Source organism: Belonocnema kinseyi, chromosome 5, assembly GCF_010883055.1.
Source record: "Belonocnema kinseyi isolate 2016_QV_RU_SX_M_011 chromosome 5, B_treatae_v1, whole genome shotgun sequence".
NCBI classification, from domain to species: Eukaryota; Metazoa; Arthropoda; class Insecta; order Hymenoptera; family Cynipidae; genus Belonocnema; species Belonocnema kinseyi.
Window position 1 is genome coordinate 8475576 of NC_046661.1, and position 16645 is coordinate 8492220.

Genomic DNA, 16645 nt, shown 5'->3' on the forward strand with positions numbered 1-16645 from the left:
GGAGAGAATGCGATATAAGAGCAGATGTCGAGTTTGGCAAGAGTTCGAGAATAAACTGATATCTAAAGAGGGAGATGAAAGATGGACAAAATCGTGGAATCTATGTATAACAGGTGATAGAAAGTAGTAAAGGCTGAAGGAGAGCTAGAATATTTAAGAAATGAAAAAGCGAGAATAAATGGAACCACGATATATGATTTAGGATGGGGAAAGGAATGAGAGAGTGCAGGTACTGGATGGATAAAGAGGAAAGAAGGTAGATAGAATCTATAGATTCTAGATAGCATCTAGATAGAATAGATAGAAGAGATAGAATCATGGCGGCATGTCTTCGAAAGATGTACCGGGGACTAAACTAGTGGTGAGAATATGGATGGTAGGATAAGGTGGATCTTGGATGGAAGTGGACAAGGGGCAAGCCGGATGATGAAACTAGAAGAAATGAGAGGAAGTACGGAGCATGTAGCAGGGAAAGACCAAACGCGTAATCCAATAGAAGGACAGTAAAATAATAAAGATAAAGAAAACGTTAATTCATGTTAACGGAAATGGTAAGAGGAAATGCAAATCCAGGAAACTCTATAGTTAGGAAATCTAGAGAATAATTGTGAAGACCGAGCAATAGCATATAATTTAACATAGGTAGAATCTTATTATTTAGATAGAATGTATTATTAACGTAGTACAAGAGGTTTTGTAACGTGCTGTAAAGGTGCATGGCAACTATATGCAACTATGTGCATGTAAACTATATATTATCACTACATATATTATCACTACAACATATATCAGGGAGAATCAAATCGGCGAGGTACACCTGGAGTACCTTCTTTATTTGTATAGCTTAGTAGCGGAGGCGCGTAATGTGCAGTATATATGCGTGATGTATCCTTGTATCCTTGTATGCGTGATTTCACGGTATATTTCGCTATTTCATGGATAATTCCCCATATTTGCAATGTGGTTTGATGTTTTGTTTAACCCTGCGTTTTGTCCCATTTAACGCTTCATGCTGATGACGATGATGATGATGATGATGATAATGAGGATCATAAGGATGACGAGGATGCTGAGAATGATGGGATGATGAGGATGATGAGGATGATGAGGATGACGAGGATGATGAGGATGATGAGGATAATGAGAATGATAAGGGTGATAAGGATGATGAGAATGATGAGGTCGATGAGAATGATGAGAATTATGAGGATGATGAGGTAGTCTGGAGATAATAATAGCGTCACCACAGCGGTCTTAGTGTATATGAACATAAACGAAGATCTTAATGTGATCTATATAGTGACGCTAGGAGCGACCCACCAAAAAACACCAACGTTCTACTTGGCATTTTTCTCCCCCGGAATCGCTTTCGCATTACTTGAGAAGGCACTGTTTTCTTGCCTTCTAAGGCAATGTGTCTTTTGGTATTGTGTCTAAATCGGGATATACGCGTCGTCCTCATTAGTGCGTTGACACCGCACTTCACGCCCCTCGGCCTTCCAAATCCGGATTGGGGTTAGCTTGTTGGGCTTCCTCTAGCTTCTGCTGCTTTCTTGCTCTCGAAACTGGTTCGTTCCATGTGCCAACTAGGATGTTACACGTGGTCCTGAGCAGCACCACAATTTCGTGCAACGGGCTCGTCGGCCTTCGAACATGCTGGTTGGGTACGACTGGGTATGACTAGATGGTCCTTCCCTTCCCGAACTCCACGCATTGTCCTTAGCAGCGGAGCGTCTCACGCATCGGGCTAGTCGGCCTTCGGCAGTTCAGGGCTTGGTTGAACCTCTCTTTTATATGCATAGCTCAGGTTCTTAGTCTTCCAGTTGACCTTCTTCCTTCTTCTTGCACAGGATAATATCGATGAATTTAGCTACCACGTTCCATCGTTCCTCGCTTTGCAGCATCACATCAACAACGTTTTCAGGCGTTATATCTCCGATCTTGCTTTCCAGTCTATTTTTATTATCGGCCCAGCGTTTGCCGTCGAAGAATGTACGTATAATTGGCGCCGTCGATTTCAGCCTCGCAGTAGCCACAGTTTTCGCTGCTTACTTTCTTCCTCTTTTACAAGTAGGAACGAAAGTACCCATGTCCTGACAAGAATTTAGTTACGTAATAATTCGTTTCTCTGTGATTTCGATTCAGCCATGTGTCTAGGTGTTTTATAAGCTTAGCCGTCCATCTACCTCAGCGATCGCTATTTCACCATTGATGCCACTTTTCGATGGAGAGAGCTCTGGCTTCCTCTTTATATCGGCCCGTGTAAATTATCCAATAACATTCTTAAAGCCATCGTCACAAATGCTGCTTCATCTGCAGCTTGACTTACGGGGTGTTAGTTGAAGTTTGCCAGTTTTACTCATAGATGTCGCTAGAGACATGTATACATTTCTATGATTTGGCATCTATGTCATATTTTTTTATGGAGAATAACCTTTGAAAATACACAATTTCATTCTGCCGAAATATTAACATCATAGTTGTTTACCTCAGTGAATATGTCGAGTTTCGCTCCAAGTAAATAGCATTTGCGGCATTCTTTGTTTTTCTTATATCATCAAAAGAAAAAAGCAGTTCAAGCTCATCGATTGCTGGTAGAAGCAGTTCGAAGACGAGAAATTGCAGGCGTTATTGGATGAAGACCCAACCCAATCGCAACAACAATTAGCACAAACACTAAATGGGACCCGTGGAGCACTTTGTGAAATGCTGCGTGAAGGGTTCGAAAGGAAATCTTTTCTGCATCGAATTGCCACTGGGGACGAAAAATGGATTTATTTCGAGAACTTGAAGCGGAAAAAATCATGGCTTTCACCTACTGAGGTCGGCCCATCGACTCCAAGGCCAAATCGCTTTGGCCGTAAGACAATGCTCTGTGTTTGGTGGGACCAATGTGATGTGGTGTACTTCAAGTTATCAAAACCTGTTGAGACGATGAATACGGATCGCTACCGACAACAAATTATCAATTTTAATAATGCGTTGATCGAAAAACGGCCGGAATGGGCCCGAAGACATGGCAAAGTTATCCTACAACATGACAACGCACCGTCTCATACCGCTAAAGTGGTGAAGAACAAATTAAAAGCATTAAATTGGGAAATATTATTGCACCCGCCGTATTCTCCAGATCTCGCCTCGTCCGACTATCACCTTTCGCATCGATGGGACACTCGCTCGCAGAGCAGCACTTCACCAAGTTTGAAAAAGTCAAAAAATTGCTCGTCGAATGGTTTGCCTCGAAAGAGAAAAAGTTTTTTTTGGAATGGTATCCATAATTTGCCTGAAAGATGGGAAAAATTGGTAGAATTCAATGGTCAATACATTGAATAGAATTTTTTTGAGATTCCCTTGAGGATTTAGTGTTTTCCTTATTGAAATAACCGGCAAATTTCAACTAACACCCCTGGTATCTGCTTCCAATAGCATTGGTATCTCCGTGGTCTTACATCCAACCAATCACTCGGCGCATGCCCTGGTTGAGTTTCCACTGTAAGTTCTTTATGGTGCTTGCAGCGATCCCGCGAGAATGTCATCACCGTACCCCGTTAGGTATGTATCAGCTGGCATCTTGATTCTCAGGATTCTATTATAGGACACATTCCTGAGGTCCGAACCAAGAATTGAGCCTTGGGCTGTTCCGGCCGTAATCTGCTTTCTTCTCGCTCCTTCAGTAGTGTCATTTATTAGCACTCTGTCCAAGAGATAGCTTTCCAATACGCACATCAGATACTCTAATACTTTGAATCCTACCAAGGCTTTGATTATCTCTGACCATCTGACCGAGTTGAAGGCATTTTTAACATCCAGAGTTGCAAGTAAGACCATTTTATTGGTGTATTGGCTACCCTGTTCCACTTTTCCTATTGAGATCTTCACCTTTTGGACCGAGGTTATTGTCGATCTACCTTATATAAATACATACCCTCTCAGCATGCACAGAAGTCTGTATGCCGAAGGGGAGTACGGATCGCCTTTTCCTTTACTAATTAGAGCCAGACGCTTAAATTTCCAATGTTCGTGAAATAGCCCAGTCCTAAGACAGCTGTTTAGCAGGTTTAATAGAATATGCGGACACGTTGAAAGTGCTCCAAGCTTCCGGGTAACTAGTTTATACCCTAAGCCTATTTCGTTACCCTTCATTTTTTTCTGATGGGCTTCCATCTGCATTTTAGACATTGTTTCCGCAGCTCAAAAATTTCTGGATTTCACCAATAGCCAGAATTTCTATTCTTATGCTCCTTCTTGCGAGGCATCGAGGCGTCACAGGTGTGACGTGTAGGCCGAATGGTAGCTTTCAGTATTTCTTCCGCATCAATGCTAGCTCCCTCCAATAGTCTGACTAGATCTATGACTATCGTCAGGGATAGTTTCTTTGCATCCAGTTTCGTCAGGTTTCACTTTTTAGCCTTACTGCGGTATATCCTATAAGTTGAGTTACCTTTTGTATTGAATGATATGTACTAGTGGTCACGACCGGTGTAGTCCTTCAGCATCTTCCATTTCTCTATAAGAGGGGCTATTTCTTCTGAGGCTAGGGTTATATCTGAAATCAGTTCAACGTTTCTGGCCCGTCTGAAGGTTGTTGTATTGCCAACATTCATGACTAAAATCCCTCGTCTTGCTGCCATGTCCATTGTACGCTTTACACGCGGATCTGATCTAAGCATTCCTCATTCTACTGCGCTGGCGTAAAGTAACAGCTCACATAGATGACTCCATTGCTCCTTCTTCAGCTGAAACCTTCTCCGACACTATGTGTTTCCACTGAAACTCTCTTTCTATTTGAAGCCCAAATAGCAGAAGTTCCACTGTTGTCTTTAAAACACGTCGATACATCCTTACTTCTAAACTGCTCACAAAGCAAAAGCAGATCAGCCTTCATCCCATATGTAATCTGAGTTAAAAGGCCTCGGCCAGTCTGCTTCTATGTAGATTCCCTTGAAGCATGCTGATCATAGTCTTTCATGTCCTCTAGCTCGGCCAAGAGCCTCTTTGAAGACTTGGCATTTGCCTGAGCCAGGAATGTGACACCGTTGCTGTATATGCAGACTCAGATCATCACACAGAACACAATTCGCATCAGACTCGCATGCGGCACCCTTGTGATCAGAATTGCTACAAATGTAGATCTGATTCTTCCTGTCAGGTCCTTTGCATTCACGTGCCTGATGACCATCTTCGAGACACCTGAAACAGCGTTTGACCATGGTTCTCTTTCTTACACAACAGTTAACCCATCCGATTTTGTTGCGTTCGGTTTCAAGTGGACGCTCAGCTACCTTCTCATCTACTTCTGCTATCCGGCATGGACCATGATAGCCAATATAGATATCATTTCCATAAGTAGATTATCGATTTTCGCTTCCGGTGTGTTACTTCTTCTTTCTTTTTATCAGTTGCATGTTTTGTTATTAATTAAAATGCCATAGAAAGTCTCTATTCTGAGAGCATCTGCCCAAACTTCAGCTACATATAGTAAAATGAAATGCGTTACCGACATTAGTAGGCGTCCCCTACTCGGTTTTGGCTCTCCTATGTTGGCCATCAGCCGGCTGAGATTCGTTGTGACTGTGCACGCTTTGTCAGCTGCTTGTTTTATCTACTCCCAGAAAGTGAGCTAATTGTCCAGCAGAATGCCAAGTTTTTTTACTACTTTTTTGGTCAGCACATCATCAATTTTACCTGCATCGGGATATCTAGTGGGATCCGCTTCGTTATTAAGAGTAATATTTCCGTCTTCTAGGTAGCCAAGCTCGGACCATGGTCTACCATCCATCGCTAAATCCGTCTCATAACCTCGTTGAGTTTCCATTGAGCTTGCTCAAGGTGCCGAGTGGCTATGGTTGCTGCTATATCGTCCGCGTATCTCATAAGTCTCGTAACTTCAGGCATCTCGTTCCGTATGTTGCCGGCATAATACACATACCATAGGTCTGGACCTAGGATTGAACCTTGTGCAACGCTTGCAGTGATGCTTTTCCGGAAGAATCCTTCGTCTGTTTCATAGAGCAGGATCTACTTTTCGTTCTTCTATAGCAGCGTTCACTACTCATGACACTGCGTCTATTCTAGACTTCCCTTTTCGAAAACCATACTTCCACTGTTTCGGGAAAAAGCAGTTCTTAAAGCAGCTGTTTTACACGTGTAGCATTACCCCGGAGCTTACATGCACAATTACCTTTAGTGCCTCCACTGCAATGTCATATGGGCCGGGTGCTTTGTGCTTTGCAGCGATCTTGCGGCTGGTATAAGCTTAATCTTGGTGAAAAGTGGTATTTCCTGCGTTATTGTGTTTTCATCGAAGTTCTTCTCGCTGTTGGTATGTAGGGAACAGCGTACCCACAATGTTTTCCATTGTTTTGGCCTCGCGCGGACCTCCTGAGGTGAGACCTCCAAGCTTGCGTGTCTTCCTGAGCCAACTTGCTGAGCCATCGCAGCTACTGCCTCCTGTCTGCTGATAAGCGTTGAAACCAACTCCAGCGAGCATTACGTTATCTGCCTTGTCTTGCAGCATCTCTTCGATGTTATCGAGTTTCCTCTGGAAGCCCTTGATGGGCTCGTTCGAGATAAGGTAGCAGCTCACAAAAGTGATCTTACCGCTTTTCACTCAGTCTCACTAAGAATGAGCAAATCGGCCCTCTTTTCATACGTGAGTTGCGTAAGAAGCTCATTTGCATTCTTACTCCTATTGAGATTTGCCTGGACGTTGTTAATTATCGTTTTGCATTAGCTCTAGCCCGATCTAGGGCTTCACGGAATACCGAGAACTTGCCAGAACCCAGAATATGGTTCAGCGATTCTGCGGTTCTGCTTAATTCTGAGCACAGGACGCAACGCAGTTCATCTGTCCAGGTGATGATGATTTTTTTTACAAGGGCTGGTGAAAACTGTCCAAAAACACACCAGGAAGGGTCCGCACTACCTGGTAGTGTGAGGATCTTAAATAACATCGTCACAGTGACCCCAATATACATAAGAAAATATACATAATGAGACCACTTCGACGATGCTACCAAGGGACCCACTAAAAAACACCACCATTTCTCCTTGGCGTGATTCCCCTCGGAACTGCTTTTGCATTACTTCAGAGGGTGCCGTTTTCTTACCTGTTAAGGCTTTCTTCTGGTCTTCTTCTTTGTCCGTTGCGTGTTGCAATCAAGATGTACGCATCGTCCTCTTTGGTGCTGATGTTCTGCACATCGGGCTCATCGGCTTCGGACATCTTGATTGGTTGTAGCTGTTTGGGTTGCATCTCCTTTCGCCTTACCTTTCTTGCTATATCTCTTGTTGGCTCTATTCTTCCAGAATTAATCAAATTCATGCTCTAATCAAGAAGTACGCGTCGTTCTCAAGAGCACAACAGTGTAGCGCAACGGGCTTGTCGGCCTTCGTCATCGTGATTTGGCATGGCTGACCCTCACGATTAAACAGAGGAGCTGATGGTGGATTGAGGCTCTGTTTTTATTTCTTCTGCCGTAGCACAATCTCTATATATCTAGCTACATTCTCCCAGTTTTCGGTACTATTGAGCATTCTTTCAATTATGTTTTCTAGCGATATGTAGCCGATCTATTGCTCAAGAATTCGTATCTCTGCTGCCCATCTCTTGCATACGAAGAACATATGGTGAGCATTTTGTTGTTCCGCATCCCCATAGTCACACTCTGCGCTATTTGTTTTTTCTCTTTTGTGAAGTTATACTTGGAATAACCCATGCCCCGTGAGAAACTGTGTAATGAAATAATTGGTTTCGCCATGTTCCCTCTCCATCCACTTGTCATCCAATTTGGCTGTCCATCTGCCCCTAGATTCTTCTCTCAATCTCATATTCGACTGCTCCATGGTGTAAGCTCTGGATTCTCTCTTTGCTTCTAGTTTACCTATTTCTGACTTTTTCTAGTAGATACACTTGCGCCCCTGGCCGTTCGCTTTCTCTATATTTCTATTCTAAGTGCGTCTGCCCAGCTTTCGGCACCGTACAACAGAATTGATGTTGTTACCGACATCAGTAGACAACGCTTGCTTGGTCTTGAGCCTCCAAAATTTGCCTTGTGTCTGCTTAGGGCTGTGGTTACGTTGACAGCCTTTTCGGACGCTTGCTTGATCTGCTCCCAGAACTTCAGCTTAGTGTCAATCAGTGAGCCAAAATGCTTTATAGTTCTTTTCGTCACAATCTCCTGGTTTCGCGCCTGCAGAGGGACGATGGTCTCTATTCTTTTGGTCGGCAGTACGACGATCTCAGTCTTCTGGATAGCTGGGCTCAGACTGTGTTCCACCAACCATCCACTGACGCACATCATCACTTGGTTCAGTTTTCACTGGGACACCTCCATATTTCGGGCCGCAATCATCGCAGCGATGTCGTCTGCGTATCCGACCAGGAATATACCCTCACGCATCTTCAGGCGAAGGATACCGTCGAACGAGATGGTCCACAAATCTGGCCCTAATATGGACCCCTGTGCTGCCCCTGCGGTTCTTTCTTTTTTGCGAGTCCCCGTCTCTGTTTCGTATCTTGCAGATACCTCTTCACTATGCGCAAGAGGTACAGCGGTATTCGAAAGTTGCTCTCGAATGCATAAGGAATATCAGTCCACCTAGCTGAATTAAATGCATCTTTAACGTCTAACGTGACGAGTAAGATGATCTTGCGGCTGTAGCGGCTTGCTTGTTTTTCTACTTGCACAGTTTTCGCTACCTCCTGCACTGCAACCTCCGTAGAACGCCCTTTCCTAAACCCGTACTGGTTCTAAGAAAGATCTTCTGCCGTTTGTACAGCTGGCTGAAGACGTGGCTTCAGCCGTTTCTCTGGTATCTTACCAGCAGTGTCGAGCATACATAGTGATCTGTATGCTGACGGGGAATTCAGGTCCCCTTTCCCCTTTCTGATCAGTACCAATTTCTGCCTGGGGCCCAGCCTTAGTTTAAACAGGCCCGAAAAACACGGACGGACAGGAAATCGCCCGGGGCACTGCAGATGCCGACTTCTGCAGCCACCACGTACTCCCTGATCAAGAGACTAACCACATTCGAACCTTGGGGACCACGAGCGCAATATATACACATCACGTGTATATATACATAATAAACATACACGTAACATGCACACATGGGCGCACAGTCCACAAGGAACGAAGGCAAGTGTAGGACTTACCGAAACGGCACCTACCCACTAAACCTTAACTGCTTTACCTGCCAATCGATGATTCTGTAACCGCTTACGCATTACTTCGGGAGCATAAGGATAAAGCCAATTTTCCGTACTACGGCGCCACCATTCTTGCCAGCTTAGACTTCTTTATGCAGTTTATTCTCCCTCCAGGGGTAGGCGTTGTCCTCGGTAGAAGAGGCTGATGCTTCTTCGCGGGCTCGCGGGCCTTCAACCCTATGAGAAAGTATCTTGTTCTGCAAACAAATAACATAAACTACGAAAAGAAAAGCTTGTTACATCATGTTCCAACCAAGATGCTACGCATCATCTAAAGCATTACGACAATGTCGTGCAACGGAATCGTTGGCCTTCTATCATTCTCAGGTGTTACCAGGTATTAAACTCGGATATCAACCTGTTGGTTAATCTCCCTCGGTGGTCAAAACTCTATCGTTGTTGCCATACTGTATGTTTTCCTTTCAACGTTAATCATGAGTCTACTGAGTGCCTACGACCCTTGCTGTCTTATCTGCTGCCTGCTTTATTAACTTGTTGATAGACAGCCGGTTAGCAATCCAGATGCCCAGATGTTTCATGGCTGCCTTCGTTATGGCCACTGCCGATCCTACTTCCATTTGTATCTGCAGATGGATGTATTTCTTTGTGACGAGGACCAGCTCGGTTTTTTCTGCAGCCAGATCTAATCCATGATCTTACATCCATTTTCCCACACGTCTCATCACCTGATTCAATTTCCACTGCAGTTCCCCGTCGTTCTTGCAGAAATTACTACCAGGAGGTCGTCCGCGTATCCCGACAGGTACGCATCCTCTGGCAACTCTAATCTGAGAATGTCATCTTAGGAGATGTTCCACAATTTGGGGGCGAGTATTGAATCCTGCGCATCTCCGGAAGTGATTTGCTTCTTTCTTGGACCTTCTGTGCTATCGTATATTAAGATCTAGCAGATTAATCTTGTTGGTGTAGCCTCTTTCTTCATCTACTCTAGCAATAGTTTGCACTACTTCTTGGACCGCGTGTATAGTAGAACGGCCTTTCCTGAAGCCCCATTGTCTAATGGACAGATCTCTCGTTGCTTGCATGGCCGCCAGCAGAGGAGGCTTCAGAATCTTTTCTATGAGTTTTTCCGTAGTATGGAGTAGGCACAGTGGCCTGTACGATTATGGGAAATTCAGATCTCCTTGTCCTTTATTAATCAATACTAGTTTTTGGATTATTAATTCCTCCTCAGTGAAAAGTGGAATCTCCGTTAGAGGGGTTTCATGAAAATCCTTCTTCCTCACCGGATGCGTCGGGAAGAATAGGTCGATGATGTGTCTCATAGTTTCCGCTCCCATTCATGCGCTCGCAGAGAGGACCCCGAGTTTTCGGGTTACTATTTTCTAACCCAAACCCCAAGGATCATCATCCACTTCCTCTCGTAGCTTTCCCCAGCTCTGTCCTTTGATCTTTTTTATCGCCTTGTTCAGTTTCTTCTTGGCAGCCTTGCATGCCTGAATAACTGTTGCCTTTTTTTCTAGTGGCTGTCCGTCGGCAACGTATACACTCCCTTCGGAGGTCGGCGATTTCTCTATTCCACCAGTAGGTGGCATCCAAGTTTCTGTATCTCTTCTTTCAAGGCATCGATACTTCACAGGCCTGGTTTATGACTTGCATAGTGGCTTTGATAGTTGCTTCCGCTTCCATTTCAGATTCCAGTATAATCCTCCAAGACATGTCAGTTCCCCATAAGAGGGGCCACTCCTTCCGAAGCTTTATCGACAACTCAATTTACCGCGAGCTAATGATGAAAGTATCTGTAGGCGATACAAACTGATGAGCGTGCAAACGAGAGCCAAAAACAATTGGAAATATTCTCAGTCTATGCTTAAAGTATGCACGTTTCGGGTACACAGAGAGACACAACGCTGCGCTAAAAGTCTAATAGTACCATCTTCGGCATTTCTACCTGACTATCGAACCTTTTTCTTAAGATTTTTGCATATATTGTATAGCCAACTAGCATGAGAGTGATCCCTGTGTATTCCTCTACCTTCTCTCCCTCCCCTCTCTTGGCAAGTGGTACCGCCAGTTCTGTCATACATTTACTTATCCAATCAGTTTTCCTTATTTTTACCCCTTAGACATTTTCCGTACCGCTGTCACCTAGTAGCAATTACCATAATATACAGTGCACTCTTTAGTCATTTTTTCTATTTATGATTTAATGTATGAAAAGTTACAGAAATTCGTCTTACAATTAATCCCAGATCGGGAAAGCAAAAACATGGTGAATTTTATTCAATGTCCAACTGCGAAATGTCAGACAAAACATTTTTCCATCCATGAATTTAATATCTGCAATCGCAGATATGGAAAATACTTGTTTTAACTACGCGGCTGTATTGAAATGAATTCTTTTTCAAGACAGTAAAGTGGTCTAATAGACAATCGACTTTCAGTTTAAACGGCATGGTTTGAATTGTTTTTATAAGCAAATTCGATTAAATTTCCAAATAATTATTCAAATACTTTGCCTAGAAATACCGAAATTTTAACTTTTTTCTTAATGGCGTCAAAACCAGAACCCGACCTCAGAATTGAATTACCTCATTTTATTAAATAAAAACTAGAATTACATTTTTTTATATAACTAGGATCTACTTCTGTTTTGAATCAAATCTGTGTTGGGACTGAAAAATTGGTTAATTTCAATATTTTCAGCGTAAAATTATTTCTATGCTTGGGTTAGAATTAAAAAAAAAATTATTTTTATACAAAGACTATTGAAATGAGCCGATTTCATACATTCTTTTGAGCCCTCAATTTACTGTTTTCGTTCGGATATTAATAAGGTATTTATACTTTTATGCTGTTCGAGGTTAAACTATTTATTTTTTAAGTATTTACATTTTTGCAAGTTAAAGCGAATAAAATCTTATATAAATTTACAAGGCAGCTTTCCTATTGTTTTAAATTGCGAATTGTCAACTTAATGTTTCCAATGTATTTAAATTAAGAATCTCTCTTTGTAGCGACAGCGTTTTTTGTAACAGAACATGTATTATTTTTCAGAAGCGTAACTCTGCTTGAAAATCAGAGTGTACGACACGTGGTTCGGGATCTTTTGGGATGCATATTTGTAATAGCAGATTCGATGCTTGTCTACCTTACAGATTCATACAACGCAAGATTGATAGACCCAATATTTGCTGTTATTTCATCTATATCGTTGTTTGTCCTCAGCTATCCATACAGTAAGAAAAGCATTATCCATGTCAACTTTATTTTTCTACGTGAACTCCTGTGCTATTTTCAGAAAATTATTTTAATCCTTATCCAGCGCAGAATTTCTTAATGCTACATAATACTTATTAGAACAAGCCAGATCACACTTATTCCTTATCAATCCTTCTTTATTCATAAGATGTCCCCTTTGGGTAAGCTGAAAGGGGGTTTACATTTTAAGAAACAAAGTTCATTTACGAAGTTTACGTTAAAAAACGAAGTTCATTTAAAAATGAACTTCGCTTCTTACATGACCATCTGCAATTTTTATAGTATCTTATCCTTACTATTTACAATTTTTACAACTATTTAAGGGTACCTCGCCCCCATTTTCAGGGTAAAAAAATCGATTTTTCTATTGTCTTATTCGAACATGTAACTCTTTAATAATATTCCCTGAAATTGTCAAGTCAAAATTCAAAATACTAATGGAGTTCTAGCCGATGCACGGTAGACGCGTCAGGCGGAGGCGAGAACGCACGCACCGCATGGGCTTGACACGCAGGTGCACAGTTTCCTTGTCGGCTATTCATAATACCTTCGCCGTAATTCAGCCCCCCTCAGCTTACTATGTGACTACCTGCTTAAAGAGTCAGAAGGGATTATGTATGGACATAGCATAGCTGGTTGAAGGTGCGTAGGTCTTTTACACGAAAAATGGCTTCACAAAACTTGAACGCATGTTTCTACACATCAATAGCTATAGCTTAGACTATGATGAAGAAGATTGATAAAGATCTTCTTTAATTTTCATCTTGATTTGTAACTGAAAAAATTGAATTTAAAAAAAAAATAAATTCCAAAGGTTCGCCATTTTGTACATTTTTGACCCAAATAAATGATCTTACTCTATTTCCTAGCCATACATCTATTTCTAATTCTGTTTGATTTTTTGGTTTGAGACGCTCCAGTCACTTGCAATCATGCCTGCCATAAAAAGAGGACTTTTCATGGACCACGAGAAACAATTTAAAAATGTTGATAAAAAAAATAATGTCAATATTTTTTCTTGGTTTTTAAGTTCTAGCTTACATATATGAAAATATCGAAATCTATAAAGTCGATTTTTGTTTATTTACCAGCCTATTAAAAATTTAAAAAATTATAAATCGAGAATGGGGGGGGGGGTGCCCTTAAATCAATTCTTATATGTCCTGACTTCTGCATTATTCTAGCGCAATTTTACTTTTGGAAGAGTGAGCGAGAGATCAAAGCAAGAGAGCGAGCGCATCTTAATCTAATTATGCTACTACATAATAATAACCACTAACAAATCTTCACGCTTCTAATCTAGGCGACTTTCGTTTCCTTTATCCTTGACTTTCACTTCTCTTCTATCTCATGTTCACCTTGTCATTTTTCCATTTTCATTCTTTCTCGTTCGCCCTCTAGCCCTCTTTAAATCCTTGAGCCAGTTATCACCCATCCATCCTCCCATAGAATCTTTACCACATTTCGAATCATCTTGTACATCCATCCCATACATGCTCCCATGTTTCCTCCTCCTATTCACGTATTTTGCTGTTTCTGTTTTCCTCTTTTTCCTAATACTACTCAACTCTTCATAGCTTACTCCATTTTCCTCTTCTCTATCTCTTTTACTAAAAAGCTCCCTCTTTTTTCTCCCATCTTGTTCTATCGCTCTTTCTCTCTCCAGTCTTCTACCTCCTTCAAACACTTTTTTGCTAACTACACTTCCTTTCCATACCTTAACTTCGTCTTAAATTGTCATGCTCTTCTTACTCCACTCCATAACCTGATATCGGCTATAGTAGCCTATCAAATAAGCATATTCTTCTTTTCTAATCTTTCTTATACCTTCTTTTTCTTATTTCCCAGACATGTTTTATTTTTCCTGCTATTTCTTTATCATTTCCCTTATATGAGCTCTATGATCTCCATTCTTTTGGAAGGTATATTTCAAATATGTAAATTCCTTTACTTTTTTTAACTTTACTTCCTTCTATCTGAATCCTTTCTTTCATCCTCCTTCTTTTCTAAACCTCATTATCTTTGTCTTTTCCACATTTAAATTGAGTTTTTTCCATTTACGTATTTCTCTAATCCTATAATCAAGCGCGCCATCCCTTCTTCGCCCTCTGCCTTTATCACTATATCGTCTTAATATGCCAGTGTATATATCTTTTCCTTTCTTATCCTATCTCCTCCCCAACGCTTTCTCCTCATTTTTTCTTCTTAGTCTGATATTAATATATTAAATAAAAGTGAGACCAGAGGAAATCTTTGCCTCGTTCCTCTTACTAACCAGAAACAATCTTCTACTTGCTCTCCTACCTTTACTCTGCTTTTTGTCTCTAAACATTTGACAAAATCGCTTTACTAAGTCTTCTCTTATCCCCTTTTTCAACACAATTTTTTTTATTTCACTTCGGCCTAATGGGTCAATCTATGTTGTCTATCACCACTATTACTTTTCTAAACCCTGTCTGATTCGGTGGCTCTATCTTTTTTCTTTAACTTCTTTCTCGAAACTCTCCGACAAAACAGTTACATATACTTTCTCAAATGTCGGCATCAGCGTCACACCACCATAATAGTGTCATAAAAGTATCATCTATAACAGGTGCCTTTTCATCTTTTATTATTCCTAACAACTTGACTGTTTCTTTCCTTGTTATGTCCTCTTGCTCATCTCTTTCTTTACCTGACTTCTTCTCATTACTTCATTTCTTCCCTAAGTTCAGCCATTTCCCGTGTTATTTCATTTCTTATCTTTTCTACCATTTTCTCCTGCTTTTCTTCATAAATCTTCATTACTTTTATCCTAAGTCCGCAAATTTATTTCAACCTTTCCTTTTCGACTGATCTTTAATTACATCTCTGTTTACTTTAATCCTCTTACTAACCCTTAAAGGCCCCCTTACTTTGGTATAACGTTAAGGTCCTCATTGGGTCATTAAAGATCCCAGCTGTAATTTTTTATTCTGTAGAAGCTTTTTACTATTTCAGCATGAAATTTTGTTGGATATTCCCTTTAGTATCTTGTTATAAGATAATTTTACTTTTTAAATAAATCGAGTCGTCCTAACGATAGGATGCCAACACACGCGTTCGACTAGAATGATACTTAACCAAAAATATAAACAATAAAAAGCTAACCGAGAAGTTAGCGCCAGAAAAGTCTTGCTCGCGGAATTGAGCAAGATGAATCTAGGAGTTGGCAGACATTTCTATTGAGAAGCTCCCGTATTTATTGTAAAACTTAAGGGCTCACTGCGAACTTCCTCTAAAATTGCATATGTCAATAGAAGTCAGTGAACTCTTGACGTTTAAGGACCTTCTGAATTTGAGAAAGTAAAAGCTTTTAGTTTAATTTTTATAAGTTTTGATTTTATAAAACAGCAGATACTCAGCGAACACTAAAATGCTTACCGTCCCGGGTCTACTCTACTCGTTTAGGGTGGTTCAATAAACGAAGAAAGAGCTTACGGTCCTTGATACATCATGGCAAAAGGCAGAGATCCTCTCCTAAAAGTGGTCGGAAGTCTCGAGATGATTGGCAAAGAAGCGTTCGTTTACATAGCCGCGAAGTAGGCGGGCGATACCCTTTGAAAGTTAAGAAAGTAGAGTTTGAAAAATTCCTACAACAGCTACTCGACAAACAACGTACAGTGGAATAACGTATCTCTACAGGCATGATGCGCCTCGAAGCGTTCTTTATTACCATCTTCCTCACTCTTGCGGTTTTGACCGCGACACTGTCGTACCGAACGCTCTGAGCGAGATAGAGTCAGTTGTCTAAAACGAGAAGATCCACATTTTCGGTAATTACGATTTTTGGACAGCAGTTTCCGTTGCACACTCGAGGAAGGACTTCGTTCTCCAAGATTTCGTGAAACGAACGATTTTCGTGATCGAATTCTTCAACGGAGCTGCAATGGCTATATCCAAAATATTCCTAACAACGTTCGCCTCTGGATGCCTTCTTAGGGCTGATAATGATTCGTTTTTCAAAATTTTACTCGAATGAACCCCATTTTTTATCATATCTACGGACTAAGTGAAGTAACTGATGAGATGAGAATGTCATAATTTAATTTAATATGATGTTCAAAATCTCTTATGATCATGCTTTAGGTGAAAAATTACAGTCTGTCAAGTTAAAGCGTGGGTGGCTTTACTCGCAGTCGGTAAGGTGTATCGACATGATTTTGGTGTCAAAATATTAAGAAGAGCTCCCTC

At 41.2% G+C, this 16645-nt stretch overlaps 1 protein-coding gene across 8 annotated transcripts in view; it reads left to right on the plus strand.

Annotated features, from left to right (window-relative positions):
* LOC117172747 (zinc transporter 1) overlaps window positions 1-16645 on the plus strand; it is a 491563-nt gene that overhangs the window by 349418 nt on the left and 125500 nt on the right. For all 8 annotated transcript variants that reach the window (XM_033360933.1, XM_033360935.1, XM_033360939.1 and 5 more), the window contains one exon: window positions 12230-12411. In XM_033360933.1, coding sequence (XP_033216824.1) covers window positions 12230-12411 — 182 coding nt within the window. The remainder of the gene's footprint in view (window positions 1-12229; window positions 12412-16645) is intronic.